Source organism: Lissotriton helveticus, chromosome 1_1 (genome assembly GCF_964261635.1).
Source record: "Lissotriton helveticus chromosome 1_1, aLisHel1.1, whole genome shotgun sequence".
Classification (NCBI taxonomy): Eukaryota; Metazoa; Chordata; class Amphibia; order Caudata; family Salamandridae; genus Lissotriton; species Lissotriton helveticus.
The window spans coordinates 1,634,010,805-1,634,031,673 of NC_136057.1; the positions used below are offsets into that span (position 1 = coordinate 1,634,010,805).

The 20,869-nt window shown below is 44.1% G+C and overlaps 1 protein-coding gene across 2 annotated transcripts in view; it reads left to right on the forward strand.

Annotated features, from left to right (window-relative positions):
* The window catches only part of TESPA1 (thymocyte expressed, positive selection associated 1), a 624,465-nt gene that overhangs the window by 250,245 nt on the left and 353,351 nt on the right, over nt 1–20,869 (forward strand). For both annotated transcript variants that reach the window (XM_078688622.1, XM_078688631.1), the window contains exon 3: nt 14,921–14,963. In XM_078688622.1, the coding sequence (XP_078544748.1) occupies nt 14,921–14,963 (43 nt within the window). The remainder of the gene's footprint in view (nt 1–14,920; nt 14,964–20,869) is intronic.

Genomic DNA, 20,869 nt, shown 5'->3' on the forward strand with positions numbered 1-20,869 from the left:
TCTAGATCTAACCCTGTTCTGTGGGGAAGACCTTGCTTGTCTGGAAAACATGTACTGTTAAGAAAAGACATATCTGTTGAGGATGACGTTAACGTGGACCATGCTCCACACGAACCGTTATGTGAAAATGGATAAGGAAAGAGTGGCAGAACTCCCTTCGGTGTCTGGAAAGGGGGGAGTCGACCACACACCCAACAATTAGTGGCATTGCTGGTCTGGTGTGAATAATGTAACATGCGGATAAAGGAATTATTACGCATAGCAAGACGATAAGATAGTTCATGAGGAGGCAGATCACTAAACGTGTGCTCTACTGTAACATTAGCAGACTTATTTACATGAGACACTGGAAAACACGAATAAAATGCATAACATGTGCAGGTAATCATAAGGCTGAGATATAGCAGAAAACATAAAATAATAGTGCAACTTTTAGAGTTCTCACTAACTCTCTCTCTGTGGGGGTCTATTATATACATGTCAGAAACCGGTCTAACCGTTTCACCTAGGGGAGGACTTAGACAATCAAACTGGCTGACTTATTTTACTAGACCTTAATTTAAGCTTATACTCCTGCTGCGGAGTTTTCTCTAACGGGGAGGAATCTGTATCATTGTCTTTTGCGGGACAGTCCTTAAGAATAGTACTTTGGCAGTCTTTACAATCCTCGGAAATGTTCTTGGTAACAGGTTTTAGTCCAAAAAATCTTTTCACATGTGACAGGTGGACCCAGCCCTTCCTGCCTTCCAACTTGACGGCAGTACGGGTGGCCAGGAGGACCTGCTTGGGCTCCTTCCAGCGGGGCTCCAGCGGACTTGAACGATCAAAATTCCGGACAAGAACCATGCATCCGGGAACGATTTCATGCGGTGCCACCTCGGTATTGTCTGGAAATGCGGCGGCAACCTGTGAACGACAAGAGTGTAGGGCAGACATCAAGGAAGCTAGGTAATCTGTCAGCATATTACTTGAAACATCGGTAATACTTCGGGGTCTAGGTGTACCCCACATGTTAGGGGGGCGGCCGAATACGACCTCGTACGGGGACAGACCTGATCTGGAATGTGCGACCATGCGCATATAAAACAAAGCGACTGGCAGAGCTACTAGCCAGTCCACACCTTTCTCTTTACATACTTTAGCAATACGGATTTTCAGGGTCTGATTATGTCTCTCTACGAGACCGGCTGCTTCAGGATGGCGTACACAATGGAACTTCCACTGGTACCCTAACAAAAGGGAGATGTGTTTCATGAGCTCAGATAAGAATGGCTGGCCGTTGTCAGAATACACGACCCTTGGGAGTCCATAACGGGGGAAGAATTCACGAACCAACTGCTTGGCAGTGGTCGCGGCTGTGTAATCTGGGACTGGATATGCTTCTGTCCACCTGGACAAAGCGCATACAACTACAAGGACATACTTGAAACCTCGACATCGCTCCATCTGAATATAATCCATCTGGAGGACTTCAAAAGGGTGGTCAGGAGGCTGGAATCCCCCTTGTTCCATCGGGACACTTTTACCTGGATTAAACTGGCAACATATCATACAGGTACAGACCTTCTGCTTGGCTGCAGCTCGTAAATGCTTGTTGGACCAAATGTTCTGGATACTATCTAACATAGCTTTTTCTCCTAAATGTGCTGGACTATGTGCGGTATTGATAATGACTTGAACCATAGAGTCGGGGAGAAACCATGTGGCTTTTCCTTTCGTTACCCATCCCTGATCTGTCTGGACCCCTCCTTGTTCGGACCATTTCTTGATTTCATCGGGAGTAGCATGTAACTGGATATCTATGACATCTTGAGTAGGGTCCTTAACTGTCATACAGGTAGTCAGATCTGGAGTATGTGTCTGTGTCGGATTAACTGAAATGTCTGGAGTCTGTGCTGTAAGCTTGGCTGTGCGATCTGCTAGATCATTACCTTGGGAAATAATGTCAGTAACTTTCGTATGTGCTTTGCACTTCATGACGGCAATAGATGTCGGTAAGTGTATGCATCTAACAGAGCTTGAATAAGGAGACCATGCTGAATCTTGGTTCCATGAGAAGTCATGAAACCTCTCTCCTGCCAGAGCACTCCAAAGTCGTGTACGACTCCAAATGCGTAACGTGAATCTGTGTAAATGTTAACTTTCAGGTTCCTGGCACGTATGCAGGCTTGAGTCAGAGCAACTAGCTCCGCTGCTTGAGCAGACAGAGTGTCAATACGATGTGTCTCTATAACTTCAGTGTCTGTAGTCACTGCATACGCGGCTACTAGTTCTCCTGTACTTGTTCTCATACATGAACCATCCACATAAAGTGTCAGGTCGGGATCTGCTAATGGAATATCTGTCAGATCTTGTCTTGGCTTAGTCATAGTGTTAACTACTTCCACACAGTCGTGTGTGGCAGGATTCGAATTAACTGACGGTAACAGTGTAGCAGGATTTAGAACGTTGCAGCGTCTGATTTCTATGTGTGGCTGGAACAGTGTCAGTTCATAACCTGTTAAACGTGCAATTGTCAAGTGCTGAGTCTGTGTTCGGTTTAAAAGAACTTCCACGGAGTGTGGAACTTGTACTGTCAAGGAATGTCCTAATACTATGGAATCACTTTGTCTGATCGCTAGTGCTGTGGCTGCAACTGACTTGAGGCACGCAGGCAGAGCCTGGGCTACTGGATCTAGTGTGCTCGAAAAATAAGCACAGGGCTTGTATTGTCCTGCTTGATCTTGTGTGAGAACAGATAATGCTGTACCTTCACGTTCAGTGACGAAAAGTGTAAAAGGCTTACTGTAGTTCGGTGTAGCTAGAACTGGAGCTTGGCATAAGGCTTTCTTTAATTCATTGAAACTAAGTGTATGTTCAGATGTCCAAGGGAGGACAGTCGATACGGCTGCCTCCTGTGTCGTTAACTGTATCAGTGGCTTGGCTAGAAATGCATACTGAGGAATCCATTGTCTGCAGTAAGAAGTGAGGCCGATAAAAGCACGTACCTCCTTCTGGGTCTTGGGCTGAGGAAGACTCGCTATTAACTGGATACGGTCAGGTGTCAACTGCCTACCCCTCTTGGACAGTAAGTGGCCTAAGTAGATCACTTGCTGGACACAGAATTGAAGCTTCGAAGGGGACACCTTTTGCCCCATCTCGGCAAGGAAATACAAGACTGTAAGTGATGCTCGCTCGCAAGCACGTTCAGAACGGGCTGTGATCAGTAGATCATCGACATACTGGAGCAGGGCAGTGTCAGTTGGCATGTGAATGTTGTCTAGTTGTCTCTTAAGTGCTTGACTGTAAATACTTGGACTTTCTGTGAAACCTTGAGGAACGCGTGTGAACATATAGCTCCTTCCATTTAAACAAAATCCGAAAAGAAACTGGCTGTCTGGATGAATGGGGACACTGAAAAATGCGTTCTTGAGGTCTATGACTGTAAAAAATGTGGCTTCAGAATCAATGGCTGTCAATAGGGAAGAGATATCTGGGACAACTGGGTACTGGGGAATAACACATTTATTGAGTTCTCGAAGGTCAATCACTAATCGATATACTGGGGGTGCATTTGGATCAGTACGTTTCATGACTGGAATGATCGGAGAATTACATACATTGGAGTCAGTTTCTACAACTACTCCTTGAGCGATGAGCTCGTCAATAATTTTGGATAAGGCTGCTACAGCCTCAGGTGGCAGTCTGTACTGTCTGATTCGCGGTAACACTACACCTGGCTTAAGAGTCACACGATGGGGTGTGATTTGCATATAACCAACATCAGTTGGACCTTGCGCCCATAAATGCTGTGGAACATTGGACAATCTCGGATCAAAATCTCGTAATACATAGTGACCCTTGAAGTCACGTAAGAACAAGCGTATTCCCTCTGGGGAACAACATATGACTGCACCTAATTCTTTCAGTGTTTTAATACCTAACAGATTTTCTGGACATGACTTCGTAAGTAACAGATCAGTAGTTCGGGACAATGGACCTACTTCTAGAGTAACTGGTTTAGATATCTCGTTTACAATAGGCTTTCCTGAAAAACCAAGGGAAACATTTCTAGAGCCTGAGAGCGGAGCCCCTGGAACTTCGGCGTGACTGATGGTGGTCCTACTTGCCCCTGTATCAATCAGAAACTTTCTGTCTTTCCCTAATACTTGACTATGAACATAGGGACCCTCTTGATCTACAGGTATCTCGATGAGAGGCAAGCCTACCTCCCTCTCTAGGCTGTTTCATGAGTACGGCTGATACTCTGGATACTCGGACTGTGCATACTGGTACATCTGCTGTGTAACATGCTGTGTTGCAGCAATAGGCTGCGGTGCTGGAACTGTCTGTTGTGCATTCTGTGGCTGAGAAGTCTGTGAAACTTGTTCTTGTCTAGGCGGACGTGGTCTTTCTTTAGTCTTACCGGTAGCTATGTTGTGTTTCAGAACTGCACACTCGTTTAGATAATGACCTGGCTGTTTACAATAATTGCAGGTCCCTTTAACGGGAACTGCAGGATGACTGGCTTGATTCGGACCCCTCTTCTGACTGTCTTGAGGAACAGATTGTGCAACTAGTACTTTCATTTTCGTGTCTTTCATACGTTTTCTTTCATGATCTTGCTCTTCTCTGATTCTATTCTGGTGATACTGGAGCATCTGTAACATTTGGGACGGGGTATTAGCTTGCCAGGTACTTTCGACTTTCAAAACTCGGTTCTTAACTTGTGGACTTGAATTCTCGACTAATTTAGTAACAAAGAGATGAGGGTATGACTCGCTACTTGTCTTGAGGCCACTGTTAATACTAAAGCATTTCTCGAATCTAGAATAAAAATCACTAGTGTCTTCGTCGTGTTTCTGTTTACAGGCTGAGATTGCATCCCAGTCTTCCTTTTTAGTGGCTAATAATCTTGGCAAAACTTGTATTAACAGTTCAGGTAATTCTTTACATTTCTCTCCAAGACTGGTACCTGGTACTCGTATCTTATCTTCAGCTTCTAGAGCTGCCCAATCGATCTTTTTCTCTCCCACCTCCCATTCTTTTTCCTTGAGTTTTTCATATACCCCTGCGGGCAACAGGACTTTTAACATTTTAATTATATCTGGATACGTGTATTCTCCCATACGGAGCATGTCTTTTAATTCTCGGTGGAACCCTGCTGGATCTTTGTCATGACAGGGAATTAATTTCTTCATCTCTAAGAGTTCCATTTTTGTAATCGGGGTGTAAACAAACACTCTTTGCATTTCACCATCTGCTGTCCTGACTGGGTGTACTTCTCGTAACGGATTCTGTCTATCTATGTAAAACGGTTTACTTTCTGGAGGTGAGACATGAACAAAATGTGGGTTCAGGAACGTTCTATATTTGTGACGCTGTTCTAGAATGACACTAATTAAATCGGTACCTAGACCTTTCCATCTATACTGGAGTAACTCGTTCAGGACATCATGTAACGGACCTGGATCAGAATGTTGACCCTCATACAGAGTAATGAGGTGCTGGATCATATACATACCCACCAGTCGTTGCTCGGCTGGGGGCAGTTTCAGAAACATTTGTGCCACTATTTCGTCTGGAAAAGTGGTAGAATCAGTAATCCATCGGACTGCTGATCGGGCTAGTTCTTGTTCATGCATAGTACTTAACTCACTGTAACCGATTCGTGATTTCAGAATGTGATCGGTAGCTTGAAATACTTGTTCTAGAGAACCTTGTTCTGGTGCTGGATGAGGAACAGTTTTCTTGTGCTCTAGGCGTAAATGGCTTGGTAGTTTGGTCTGCCCTGTTCCCATGATGCACTGGGCCAGGGACAGACTAATTTGCATATAGCCAGGTTCTGAGCTGGGATGGGGCAGTGAGATAAATAACGGTGATGGATCAAGCCCTGATCTTTGGACTGGGTAAGAGTGGTCTGCTTAATTCAGACACTCTGTTCATCACCACCCCCTTTTCTGTATCGTTTTTGGCCACTATAGGTGTGGCAGGGTATACTCAGACATGAGTCCCTTTCTCACTGCTCCATCAGGATTCAAGCAAGCCGGGCCGAAGAGGCTGAAATGCCAGAAACCGGTCCCCGGTAGCTTGTCTCCTTTCTGGTGAAGAATTGGCTTGGTAGTTTGGTCTGCCCTGTTCCCATGATGCACTGGGCCAGGGACAGACTAATTTGCATATAGCCAGGTTCTGAGCTGGGATGGGGCAGTGAGATAAATAACGGTGATGGATCAAGCCCTGATCTTTGGACTGGGTAAGAGTGGTCTGCTTAATTCAGACACTCTGTTCATCACCACCCCCTTTTCTGTATCGTTTTTGGCCACTATAGGTGTGGCAGGGTATACTCAGACATGAGTCCCTTTCTCACTGCTCCATCAGGATTCAAGCAAGCCGGGCCGAAGAGGCTGAAATGCCAGAAACCGGTCCCCGGTAGCTTGTCTCCTTTCTGGTGAAGAATTGGCTTGGTAGTTTGGTCTGCCCTGTTCCCATGATGCACTGGGCCAGGGACAGACTAATTTGCATATAGCCAGGTTCTGAGCTGGGATGGGGCAGTGAGATAAATAACGGTGATGGATCAAGCCCTGATCTTTGGACTGGGTAAGAGTGGTCTGCTTAATTCAGACACTCTGTTCATCACCACCCCCTTTTCTGTATCGGTCTAGGCGTAAATGGCGGTCTGGAAATCTAGATTTTCCTACATACGCTATTCTGGTGAGATTCTCGTCGTCTACCTCTTCAGTAGAAGAGTCATTCTCTTTCTCGTTTACTAGTGCTTCTTTGCGTTTCTCGTGTAACCTTATTATTTCTTTACGAATTTTCTTGTACATACTCTCTATACTACTGATGGTTCTGTGCTTACCCTCGGCTATATTATCACTCCACCTTGTCAGGATTCTCATTTCGGCCGGATCTTTAGTCGGAGAATCTTGTTCTCTTATTAAACAATTAATCAGAAACTTTAATAACATGAGCTGGATCTCAGCTTTCCTTTGAGACATGGCTTCGCCAATACTTTCTGGATCATCCCCTGTACGGATGAAACGATATATTCTGTCTAGATCTCCTTTCATATCCGGTAGGGTGTCCAAATACCCGGTCACCCGTCATACACGGATGGAATATATTACTGTACTATCATCACCTGCAACTGGATCATAGCGGCATTCAGTGAGAGCTCGTCGGATATCTGCAACGGACTTATATTTGGGCGTACGCTGTAACGCACATTCATGTAACTCGACTAACGTTACACGTTGGTGTGGCGGCGGGGTACCAGGAGGACCTCCTCCTGCGGCCCCTAAACTGGAATCGTCGACTGATACTCTTCGTGCTGGCAGAGTGGGAAATTGTAATGTAGGCTGGACCGGGGGTACCGTAGCAGGTACTGCAAAAGGTGCCCCGGTGTCTGGAGGAGCAGGATTTACATTATTTACAGGGACTGGCGGAACAGGATTCGCATATTCTGGGACTGCGTCGTCCAAATAGGACGAGATGAATATATCAGCTGCGGTCGGTTTGTGACGTAGCTTGGTCGGAACTAATGGTGGCGGAAAATTACTGGATGCCTCCGGGGTCGCTTTTGGCAAGCCCTCGGCAAGAAGAGGATACATACCCTTGATGAGGGCATTCCTCTGTCTGTCTGACTGTTCGGTTTTAACTCGTTCACCTATCTCGATTAGTTCCCTTTCTTGGGCTCGTTCTAAGGATTCTCTACTTAATTCTGACTTTCTGATTTCTTTTTCGGTTCTTCTATGAGATTCTTTACGCCATAACTCGATGGCATCTTTCTGTGACTGTCTGGCTTTCTTTTTCCATAATGCTTCTTCTACTCTCATGATGCACTCGGCATCCCACGTACCTGATACGGGCCATCTATACTTTTCTTCTAACTCTTTGGTGTACTCTACCCATAAATCTAGATACAATATGGCACTTATGCCATGCTTCTGATACATAAAATGACCTGGACTGTCCCTAGGCGGCACAGGAACTGCTGCTTCTAGCAGACCTTTTCTGGTTTTTAACTGACGTAATTTCGAGAATAAAGGCATGACTGAACTGTAATCTAGACACAATACAATACACAATGAACACGATAATTACTCCACTCTCATACCACGACATTAAAAATACATGAAGAACATTTAAAATAACAGTTCGAACAGAATACTACCTGGAATACTGAAAACAGAATACATGAATCTTCTCGAGAACAGAACTGACTAGAACAGAAACTAGATGCACTGCTAAAACAGTACGAAACTTACCGGTCTCATAAAGAGACACGTCAGGACCCGCATCCACCGAAGTGGACACTTCGTTTTGGGTCTGTGTACCACCAAAACCCACGGACCAGAGTCAATTAGATTGACCCTGTCTAGATACTACCCCAGCAACGGTACTCACCGGGCAGCAAGAACGGAAGGCCTCGGACTGGACTGGACTGCTTCGACGCCGGACGGACGAACTTCGGACTTCTGTTACGGGTGGGCCTCCGGATACCTCGGACCTTGGACTCTCGGCTTGGGCTCTGGTCAGGACTCGCCGCGTTCCTCCACCGCCTCGTCTGGATGCTGGACCGCCACCTCCGTCTCCTCCGTGGGCCTGAGGGATACTTGAAGCAGAAATATCTGCCGGTGCACGGTATGGTTCCGTCACGGCTGCAGAGGGTCAGGGGGCCGGCGTGGCTTCACCGGCGCGTGGGGAAAGGGCAAGTCCCTGTTCGGGCGCCATTATGTGGTAAATAAATAAATAATACCTCTATTTTTGAATGAATATATGAATAACAGATAGCTCAATAAATAAGAGTCAAGATTCGAGGTAGTAGGAGTTTGCAGGTTTAATACAGCATAAAGGACAGGAACAGGACAACCTGCACGGACAAGATCTGGGATGGCTAGCTAGCACAACTTTAATAACAGTGCACAAGTATATATACTAAAACAATTGCATTACAGTGAATTACAGTAGGCGGAGCAGTGGGTGTGGTCAATAGCAGTCGCGAAAGATAAGGGTGAAAGTGGGTGTAACAAGAGGCGTATACATAGACATGTGATGTAAACGTAACAGAGTATGTCATAAATGGGGCGGAAACATGGAGGGGGCTACCTAAGGAGCCGGGACCTCTAACCTAATGGTGCGCGCAAACTGACAATGACGTGTTACTAGGAGAAGCTGGGGGCTATGAACTCTGTGCTAGGAGTAGAGACTGAAGTCTGGAGAGTCAGGGCGACATGTACCTAAACCCTATCTAGTATCTAATGTTTAGAGAACATGTTGATATAATCTAAGAGTCAGGAGGGGAGAGGCTAACAGACTCTAAGACTGGAGCATGCATTATTCTACATGTAGTGCGTGTTGAGGAATATTAAATGACCATTAAATGCAGTATTTCTCTTACATGGAGACGTAAAGGCTAGACAATGACGGAAACTATTGATGCGATTCAGTAGCTTAGGAATGCAGAGAAGGAGGGCTGGACTGATAACTAGAATCATAACATACTCTTGGCAGACTCGTAGGCAGAGCCAGGCCGAGCCGGGCACTGTGAGGCAGGAAGTAAGTGAAGGGTCGAGGATACAGGTGGGGGCTGTATCGCTCCTCAGCGAGGGTTCAGGAGACAGGAGCTGAATCTGGTGTCCGGGCCCTTTTGAGGCCTAGAAACGGGGACTTTTCAATGAAATAACATGCACACTGAGAAACGTGGCAACGTAACTTTACATAGGCCTAATACTCGTAGCTTTCACGAGAACTGGAAACTAGTATACTAGTGATGAACACAACTGTAATTGCGTCTTTAATCAAACATGGGGAATACATATGCATATTAATCATGCACACATAACATAAGATGGAGGACACGTAGGGACACAGAACATGGCAAAATTTACTTTTCCACAACCTACATAACTGCATTGACTCCAATTGCCCCACCAATCCTCTTTCGCAGTGTTATTTATCACTATCTTTAGTTGGTTACCCCCTTCCTCTTTGCCCTGGTGTAATCTCACCTGTCTCTTCCTCAGACCTGCATGACAATTTAGGAAGTCCCTTCCTGGAACAGCATTTCCCTTTAAGTCTTTTTCAGTCAACACCTTTACTCCCTCTTGGAGGATTTCACTGGCTGCCCTCAGAATTGCCTTTTTTACCAAGTCTGAGTATAACCATACTTTTGTTATTTCCCTACCTGACATGCTATCTATGAAGCCCACCTGTCTTAGATCTTTTGTATCGATCCCACTCAGGCTTACACATTTAGAGAAGATCGCCAACATTTTTGATCTATTTAGGGGTTTTATTTTTCTTGACTTCTTACCCCTTTGGCCTTCTTCAGCTGATTCTAAGTAGACCCATTTATTATTCCCCTGATCATCTCCCTTCTCTAGGGGCGCTATGATTAACTGTCTTGGAACTTTCTTCCCTGTTGCACCCATTTCTAACTCGTGTGACTGGGGTGTAACTTCCAGGTTACGATATCTCGGGGGGTCTGCCTTTGGTTTTTTAGTAGGTTGGATATTCTCTGGCTTGTAGGTTTATTCTTTTGTACTATCTCTTTTGGGTCCTTACCAGTCTGCCTCTTTTTCTGTGTGTTTGGAGCCTTCCTTATCCCTTCTATTTCCGAGGGTCTGGTCTGTACAAAGGACCGAGCCATAACATTTAGTATACCTCCGGTTTCCTTTCTCTTAGTCTTTCCCTTTGGCGCTACCTGTCTGACCTGCTTTTTGCCTGCCCTACCTTTAGTGTGGGCTCTTACATGATCACATCTCCTTCTTACCAACATAGGGCGCCTAGAGATATACACATTATCCGAAGGCTCTACTAAGTCGCTTTCCAAGCTTTGATCATTCACTTGGGGAGTTCCTACTGGTCTTATCAAGGTAGACATTTGTCCTTTGATTCCAGTCAACTCATACTCTATCTTCTTTAGGTATTGCTTTTGGGCATTCAGAACCCCATTGTTCAACAGTGAAACTTCGAGGATCCCTTGTAGGGTTTTTTGTAGCATTTGTAGAAGGTCCATCATTGAGGTGGAAGGGGCAGCTGAAAGATCGGGATCCTGTTGACTGTTTCTCTCAGGGACTATTTGGCTTCCATTTTTTCCAGGGTTCTGCGTATTTGAGCTATTTCCCCTTTCTTCACTCAATGGTGCTAGGTTGGGGGTTGCCCCCCAAACGAAACTTGTCTCTAGGCTGTCTCTTCTCCTGTGCTCTTCGTTCCCCACAGCTTGACAGGAGAACAGATTTGGGGATGACGAGAGCCGAGGTAACAGCAGATTTGAATTCTGACCATGAAGTGATAAATTTATTAACAGGGGGTCCTCCATCTCATCTTCCAGTACTTTTTCTGGCGTTTCTCTCAAGTTTTGATCCACTTGGACCACAACATCTGTTTCTTTATTTGTTGTCTCGGGGCCATCCTCCTCTTCCGAGTCCACATTAGTTGCAGTTGGATTCTGGACTTTATAGTGTTTCCCTAAGAAGTCCTTTACGGAATTTAAGGGCTCGGTGGTCTTCTTTTTAGAAGATGTTAAGGTGCACCCCTTCTTTGCATGCGGGGCCTTTTTAGATCCTTTTTTATATTTCCTTTTCTTGCGTCTCCCCGCGGGACTGTCCTCCTGAGACATCAGACTCTCTTGACTCTCTTCCCTTGACCTAGATTCTACCAGTATTTCGCTTTTCTCCAGGCTGTCATCTTGCACGTCCTTCCGTGCTTTCTGTCTTAATTTGGGGGCCATACCCTTTCAAGGGGGTTATGCCGGGGGGGGGGGGGTTATTTACATTATCCCTATCAGATTCCCTTTCAGTCACATAAATATGTAGCCGCCAACGCCGAATCACCCAATCACAGGTGGCGTAGTATTTAGCCTTGGCAATGTCAAGCGACCGGGTAACTGCAGGTACCGGAAACACCAGCGGGTGGATGGAATGGCAGCCCCAATTTAGTAATCCAAAATCAGCAATGCAGTGCGGGAACTCCTCCTCCTTGGACTAAATCACCGTACCCCCCCCCCCCCACAACACCAGAGTCTGTTCTACTACGCAGCCACTCTTTCTCCTTGGCCCGTATTACTCCCCCACAGCACCAGAGGCCGATCACTCACCTCTGCTGGGGTTCGTGCCAATAGGGGGCGGCTTTTTGCTGTCTTCTGCTGTCTGCCGCAGACTGATGCTGAGGGTTTCCAATAGGCTACAGCTGCCAGTCAGGTGCTGGGGGCGTTGTCTTCCTGCCCACTGCTCTCTTGGGCTTGTAGTGAGCTTAAGGGGCGGAATGCTAGGAGGGGGAGACGGGCCACCCTTCACTTGCCCTTCGCCGCTCACCAACTACTCGCGGCTTACTCCTCCCACGGACTTCGCTGCTCGCGGTTCCTCGCGTCTCCAGGCCCGGCTGCAGCTGCGGTGGCTGAGGCTAAGGTGGGAGGTACCGGTAGGAGGCACCGTGGCTCGCGGCTCGTCGCTGCCGCTCACCTCCGCTCGCACACACCCCTCGCGGCTCTGACTCCAGCTCTGCGTTCGGTGTTACGGCTGCAGCTGCGGCTGGGGTAGCTCGGCTCCTTGACTCCCCTGCCCTGCGGCACACCTCTGCTCCTCTCGCTCGCTATTTCACCGATTAGTAGATGAGATGCATTGGGAACCTATATCACACTAACTCATATGTATCACTGCAAGGAACAATGTGCTTCGCTCAGTGTCTTGAAGACAACCGGATTTTCCCATATACAAATCTTTACTGAAGGATTTTTATATTTTGTATGTGTTTACTCTGGAAAAATAATGTATTACTCAATAATTTGTCTTTAATTTATGTAATTTGTTTGTTGCTTTTGTTTGTGCGCAGAGTCGTTTATTTAAAAGTCATGAAATTTTACCCCAGAGTTTTTTAAACTTGAAATATATATTCATTATTTGCCCTGAAGAAGGTGGTCTGTATAATTCCATCTACTGAAACACATTGATGATTAACAGAGGCATATCTCTGGCTACACTGGAGTTTACAAAGCCTCAGAAATATATATGGCTCTAACATCTGATGATGTCTACTAGAGGATGCTAGCCAAATTAGTTTATACAGTTATGATATGTGTCTAAATTGTGTTTCACTTATATGTGTTTGTAATTTCGAGTATGTGTTTACATTTTATAAATTATATATTTTTGTACATGTGTTTATTGTGTAGTAAGTGTTTGCATAGCTTACACTTACTGGGTTCATTATTTTTGTGTACAGGATAAGTTTTACTATTTGCCTAATTTAAGTTGTAGCTACTGAGAACAAAAAGGTCTAGACTAGAGCATAAGAAGTAAATGTTTGAAGGTGGAAGTGTTTAGACAGAAAGGACAGTTGGTGATTTTCAAGTATGAGGTGCTGGTACTGAACAAAAAGGAAAGCATTATGTAACAGAAGTATTGAAGGGTATTACAGTGAAACAGGCGCAAGGTTTGGAGCACTGCACAGTAAGCACTTAGTAAGGATAGAAGGGGAATTAAGATAGCCAGCTGGCTGAAACACTGCGAGGATTTGTTTGTACCCTAAGAAAAATCCATTTTTTTTCTGTCCCTGCCACTCCTTCAGCCTCGTCAGCGCTACGAAATCTGCTGCTTGTAGTGAAATGTGGTGCCCCAGTGCAAGTGGTGTATTCTACAGCTGTCTTTTATTGCCTTAACTTAAAAGCAGTCCTAGTGTAAGGGGAGAGTTAATGGCAGTGCATTGATTGAAATGGTGCTCATTGGTTGGTTGGAGGATTTGGATCAGCCGAAGCCGCTGCAGGTATGATAGAAGGAAGAAGAGATAAAAAAAATCCACAGTAGCACCACGGTCCAAAGTTTTCATCTGGGCCCCTTTGTGCAAAGTAAGCAAAATGTCTGGGTGCAACTCCGGACAAAACAGGTGAACACTTTGGAAATAATGACTCCCAAATATTATTTCCCATTCAGATTTTAGCCCGAGCCTAAACCCCACCCATGCACCCAGAATTGCTGACTCCATGGTAAGTTTGCAGATAATCATCAGAACACTTTTAAAGGGCACCTTGGATGTAAAAGGAGAGTGAAGGTAGGTGGCCTATGGAGGATATTGTGGTGTTTTTGCTACAAAGGTTTACGAAGCAAATTAGTATTTTTTTCATTAGTTTGTAGATTTGAAATTGGGATCCCTGGCTGAAAGAGATCAATATGATAAATTACTAAAAAATAGGTCTAAACACCGAAGATGTGTGCTCTGTTTATGAGGAAGAGGGATGGTCACATTAGTGTAGCAATTGATCGGGATATTCAGTTAGTTTCTAGGTATCAACAGTTACAAGTGAAGTGTGAAACTACTGATGGTCGGACTGCAAAAAAAATGGGCTTGGGCACCCCAAAAATTTGCCCTGTTCTCTAATCAGACGGCTAACAAAAATGGCCTACATTTGCAAATCGGGTCATATTTAAACCTGTAAGGACACGCTGTTTTGCTATTTTGCAAGGCATTCGGGACTGCATATATTTGTGTATGTGGCAGGCAATATTGTGGGGATATTAGGAAAATCAACAATAAAAAACACCCACCTTGCCATAAAGCAGGCCCACAAACTGCTAAAAAACCGACCCACTCACTGTCCAGTCAGGCCTGGTTATCGGGTACTTCCTGATTGCCCTACAGGTCAGTTCGGCCCTAAATCCATGTCTGGTTTCAAGTCTGTATTTCTTACATTCTAGGAATTAGCTCTTGCTTCGTTTTATATTATCAGATGAATTCCCTCATAAACCGTGGTTTGACCGAGGAGATTAAATGTGAATCGCTTCATGTTTATGAAAGTAGGAAGGCATTTTTTCACTTAGAAAAGCTGCGTGCTGAACAAAGCTTACCTAAAAGAAAGACAAGTTATCAACCGCGCCTTGGCAATGACTTGCGTGTATTGCTTATCTCTGAACTCTGAACCGTGACTTTCCATTCTCTGAAACAGGAACACCCTCCAAGAAGATCCAGAACTGGCTACAGGACTGCCGGTAAGTTGAAAAAGCTATGAATTGGCTGTAAATATGAATATAACCGAGCTCGGGGTTTTAAAATACAGAAAAAGCCTTGATTGCAGTTATTAAAGTGGGAGACTTTAGAATAAAGTAATTGGCAATACAAAAAAATAGAAAAGGTTGATAAGGGCGTAATAACTAAGATTGGCTAAATTAATTTTTCCCCTTGCTAGGTCAAGTTGTGCTAAGTGCATACTCTTCACAACTTTTCAAAATGCCTATGTTGTCAAGTTCGCCACCATATTATAAGTTATGCATGCCCTCGCAATTTGTAATATTCAGATTTAACTTATAGTTCGCTCGGCCACAAGCTGCTGTTGCTCTCACAAAACAATTGTTTCTCTGAAAAATTGCCTTTTTTCTTTTAGCGAAATCAGTGTGAATTTTTTAAAACCCTCTTACCTCCACAATATCAATCTATATCTTTATAAAAATAGAACTAACTTATTACAAAAGCTCATAATCAGCAATTATTGAATTGTGTCATTCATTGCGGTTTGCAAACTGAACTTTGCAGGGTATTTTGTCTCCCTCTCTTTGGGGCATTATTTTTAACTGTAATATCGTTTGGCTGCAACTCAAAGATTTTTTTGCACAAAGCCTATTCTTTTTTTGGATTGATTCTAACAGTTGCAAGTCTTCTTTATTACCAATATATGCAGTAGTGTCTCGCAGAGGAGTGCTGCGGGGTGGTGGGGTGGGGGAGGGGCAGGGTGGGGGTAATAGTGTTCTTGGACATACGACAGAATGGAGTAAAGTAAGTACATAAATAAATAAAACTATTTTACCTTGCGCACGCTGCATCACCAACTCGGCAACAAAACATGAATAGCAAGCACAAGCGGCTGCTCGCGCTCGCTATATATGCTCTTGGGGTAGGATTATCACTCAATTTACCCTACGGCATTTAACACTATTTTCTTATCACAAAACGCCCGCTCGCAAAACGCCCCGCTTGCATCCAAAAGGAGCGCCAAAAGGCATTTTGCGCCATGAAATAGCGCTAAATGTGCTGTTGGGATACAATTTTCCGTCCATCTCACTCCTGGCATCTAGTGCTATTTCCTTAGTGCAAAATGCACCCTCACATCCAGAACACAAATAGTAAGTGAGAGCGGCCCCTTGCGGTCTCTAAATGCTCTTGCTGTAGGATTGTTTTCCTTGTAATTACTCTTCCTTACATGAGCAGGCATAAGCGTATTATTTTCTGTAACACGGAAACATGGCGGCCGTAGGCTAACGCGGCTCGCACGTCGGCAACCTCCTGAGACCTTCACAGCTACCATGAGAAGCTTGTAATGACGGGAACCGAACGCGGAGGCTGATTTTTTCCCGCTACGTTGAAATGCTTTTGCTTATCTGAACTAACCGAACTAACCGTGTCACTGAGAGCGCTGCAATCCCGAGGCTCGTCCTCTGTGCCTCTGTGCCTCTGGCTGTCCGGGAGCGGTCGATCTGCGGAGGAAACGCTGACGCTGACTGCACCGCATTACCGCATTCCCGTGAATGTGAATGTGTCCGCCGTATCCCCCATATGCCAGACTGATCACCTCCACCACTCTCCCACTCTGGGGGCGGGCAGCCGTGGAGATCAGGCGCGGCCGGGCGGCCGCAGCTCGGTGCACTCACACGGCAGCTTCTGTGGCGACCAGTGGAGGGAGAGGGAGAGGGGAAAACTCCTCGAGAGTGCTGGCGTTTCTCAGGGGAGTGCAAGACGCAGAGAGCGCTGAAGTGGAGAAGGTGAGCCAGGAGCCAAGGACACAAAGCCCAAGGGAGCACAACAACACAAGTAAGGTCTTTCAACTATTTAGAAAGGATGCAGAGGCAGAGGTGAACAGTTTGCTTCCTAGCTCCCCACCAAACTCACATTTCAGAGTTACAAGAAGTAAAACCAAAAATAAAGGGAAAGCGGTAAGCTTGGAGGGGGATAAACTACCTAACCCAGAAGGCACTTGGGGTGAATCTCAAAAAAAGGTGTGGACAAAAAAAAAGAAAATAAATACAACAAAAGAATCACTCACCACCCAAAGCAAGCCTCAAAGTAAGAATAAAAATAAAAATAAAAAAATCAAAACAAAAGCCCCTGGGGACATAGCCCCCTCCCTGAGAACATATTTTAAGGCCCTACCACAAGTGCTGCGGATTACCCAGGACATGGCTGCGGCTTTGGAAAGCGCTAGTTCACTGCAGGAAGACCAACAAACTGATTCTATCCCAGATTTAAGCGCACCCCTTGTTAGTCCATCAGAAGAGGTGGCACTAGAAACATCTACCGGGCTTGAAGCGTCTGATGGGCCGTTAATAACAACACATACAGAAAGCCCTAGCGACAACCCTCTCCCTGACCAATTAAAGAAAATTACAGGAAAAGAGGTCCTGGGAGTAATAGTAGGGAAGGAAAAAACAGTTACTCCCCAAAACTATGACCCGGCTTTCGGCAGGGCACTTGAGGCAATAGTTTCCTCCATCGCAGCAATGAGGGAAGAGATAAGGCAGGACTTTGCGGTCTCCAAAAATAATCAAGCTGAGATAAGGGTAACGTGTGAGGAGTTGAGTCAAAAGGTTGACAGTCTTGGTGGAAGAACGGAAATGCTGGAAAACTCGGTAAGCGTTCTGACCGCAAACCTGGAGTCAGTAAGTTCTAAAGTACGCACTCTCCAAGGAGAAGGTGAAAATATGAAAGAAAGAATCGAAGTCTTGGAAAATTATTCCAGACGTAATAACATTCGTCTTCTAAAAATTCCAGAGGGGAAAGAAGGAAGCGATCTGAAAATCTTCATAGTACAGCTACTAAAAAGCTCTCTCACATTGGATGAATCAGCTGAGGTGCTTGATAGAGATATTCAACGAATTCATAGAGATCCGTTTCGCCTAAACCCAGCAAGAACCAAACCAAGGAAAATCTTAATTAACTTTCTGACTTACACTCTCAAAGAAAAAATTTTGAACCAGGCCTTGAAAGCAGGTACTATGAAAGGTCCCGATTTCTCATTTGAAATACGATCGGACCTATCCAAAACTACACTGGATAGGCAGTGGGAGCTTGGGAGACGCATGGACTCCTTTAGATCATTTGGTGCAACAGTACAAATGAGATTTCCTGCATTTCTAAAAATCATGTATAACAATAAGATGCACAATGTTAGGTCAGTACATGATGCTGATGATTTGTTAAATTCTATAAAAGATCACGCTCAAGCTCAGGCTCAGGCTCAGGCTCATAGATAAAATAACTCAATAGGTAATTCCCGGAAAATGAATAAATAAAAGAGAGAAGGGAAAGGGGGGGAAAAAAAAAAAAAAAGGGGAAGGAAAAGGGGGAATTAAGTCCAACAGCTGAAACTAACAAATGACTAATTAATAAATTAATCTGGATGATCTTCCTTCTTCTTTTGCTTTTCTCTAATTCCATCTAATTTTATCTAATTGCACAGCAGGGAATCGGCGGACTTTGGAGGTTCGGATTTAAAAAAAAAAAAAAAAAAAATAAGGGAAAAAAAATATATGTGTGTATATATATATATATATATATATATGTATGTGTATGTGTGTATATATATATATATGTAAATAAACAAAAAAAAATGAAAGAAAAAAGAAAGGGAGAAAAAAAAAGAAAGGGGGAAAATTAAAAAAAAAAAAAAATAGTGAACAGGTACATATGCATGGATATATGACTTGAAGCAAATTACAGATCAAATTTTGATCAAATACTGATCTAACCCCTAAGGCTCAAACTACACCTTATTACCAGTAAAAAAAAACAGTAATAAAAACAAGCCTTCTATTTCTCCCGTCCTTTACTGCTTAGTTAAGAGAGGTAGTAGTGAAGAGTTAAAGGAGATTGTGGAGCGACGTATATCTGGCTTACCACCAAGCCAGAAGAAATAAGGGAGGGTTTCCAAGGGGGTGGGGGGGGAGGGTTGAGGGGGGAAAAAATAAAAAGTCCTCATTTGGAAATTCATGTCAAAGCTTCAATTCCAACCATAATTTATACTTTCAATCACATACTTGATACGTCTAATATAGAAACAATAAACACAACAACTTTAAAGAAAGAAATAAAAACAAAATATGACATCAGTTAACTATATGTCCTGGAACGTAAATGGGCTGCGCGTGAGAGGGAGAAGAGAGCGTATTTTTCAATATCTAAGGGACTCTCAGGCGCAGGTCATTGTGTTGCAGGAAACACACCTTCTTAAGTCAGAGGCAATTAATCTAATGAAAAAACAAAGGTGGATAGACAAGTTCTGCTCCACAGACCATAATGCAAATATAAGAGGGGTAATATTTATATTTAAAAAATCAGCAAAGGCGCAAATACAAGAATATAAAGAAGATAATACAGGGAGGTGGTTAATAGTTAGAGTCTCTCTCGATGGACAAATGAGGACACTGATAGGATATTACGGTCCCAACTCAGATGACCCGTCACATTTGGTCGCTGTAAGAGAGCAATTAATATCAGTACAGGAACCAATAATCTGGATGGGAGACTTTAACATTGTCTTGGATCCCAAACTAGACAAATCAACTAAATCTAGAATTTCTAGCTCTGTTAGATCTAGAAATACTCTTAAAAACATTATGACACACCTAGGTCTGGCGGATTTATGGAGAGAACGCGCCGGTGATAAACCCGGTGTGTCTTTGAGAAATAGCCGATTCAAACATAAATCTAGGATTGACTATGTTTTTTTTAGTTATTGCCTAAACGATATAGTAGAGTCGATTGATTATATACCATCACACCTCTCGGATCACTCGGCAATAAAATTCACTTTAAAAACGAATAATTTGGTCAACCACCCTTCTTGGTCCTTTGATCGGACATTGCTATTAGAAGATGAAGAAGTCAATTTTCTCTCAATTGAATCTTTAATCTTCTTTGATATAAATAAAGACTCCGCAGGTCCAACAGTCGTCTGGGAAACTTTTAAAGCCTTTCTAAGGGGGCAGATCACCAATAGAGCCTCATATAGGCGGAAAATATATCTTCAGGAAATTAAAAACTTAGAACAGGAAATGAAACTACTGGAACCTAAGATTGACCGGTCTCTAACAACATCTGAAGATCATGGAAAAATGGCTGACTTGAAATCTCAATTAGAAAACACCCTACAGGAAAGATTAAATAGGAGATGGGAAGTGAGTAAATCCTCTCAATTTGAATTTGGAGAAGCTGCAGGAAGGGTATTAGCGTGGAAAATAAGAGCGGACAAAAATCTCAATTACATCAGAGAAATTAAGATACCTGGAGAAGCAGAAACAAGATCCACTAGCTTAGAGATAGGGAGAGCCTTCTTCGATTTCTTTGAGGAGATTTATAAAGAGAACCTCCCTAATGACCAACAAGCAAGGGATAGTTGGTTAGCAGCTATAAACCAACCAGCCCTATCAATAACCCAGAGTAACCTCTTGGAGGCTGAGATCACAGCAGACGAGGTCAAGAAAGCAATTCGCCACTCTAAAAAAGGAAAGGCTGCTGGCCCAGATGGACTGCCTGGAGAAATCTATAGAACTCTAGAAGATATAGTAGTCCCAGTGCTTACGTCACTTTTTAATGGTATCTTGATACAAGGAAGTCAGCCCCCAAAAACCTGGGGAGAAGCTACAATTGTGCTCATCCCAAAACCAGGGAAATCAACACTGGACTGTGGGTCATACAGACCAATATCATTACTTAATAACGATTACAAACTTTTTACAACTATCATATCTACAAGACTGGCTAGTGTCATTGGAAAAATCGTCCACCCTGACCAAAAAGGTTTTATCAAGGGCAGACAACTGGCAGAGCTTACATATGAAGCGGTGGGAGCCATAGATATTGCCACAGCTTTCTCTCTAGCATTGGCCACACTAACCCTAGACGCAAC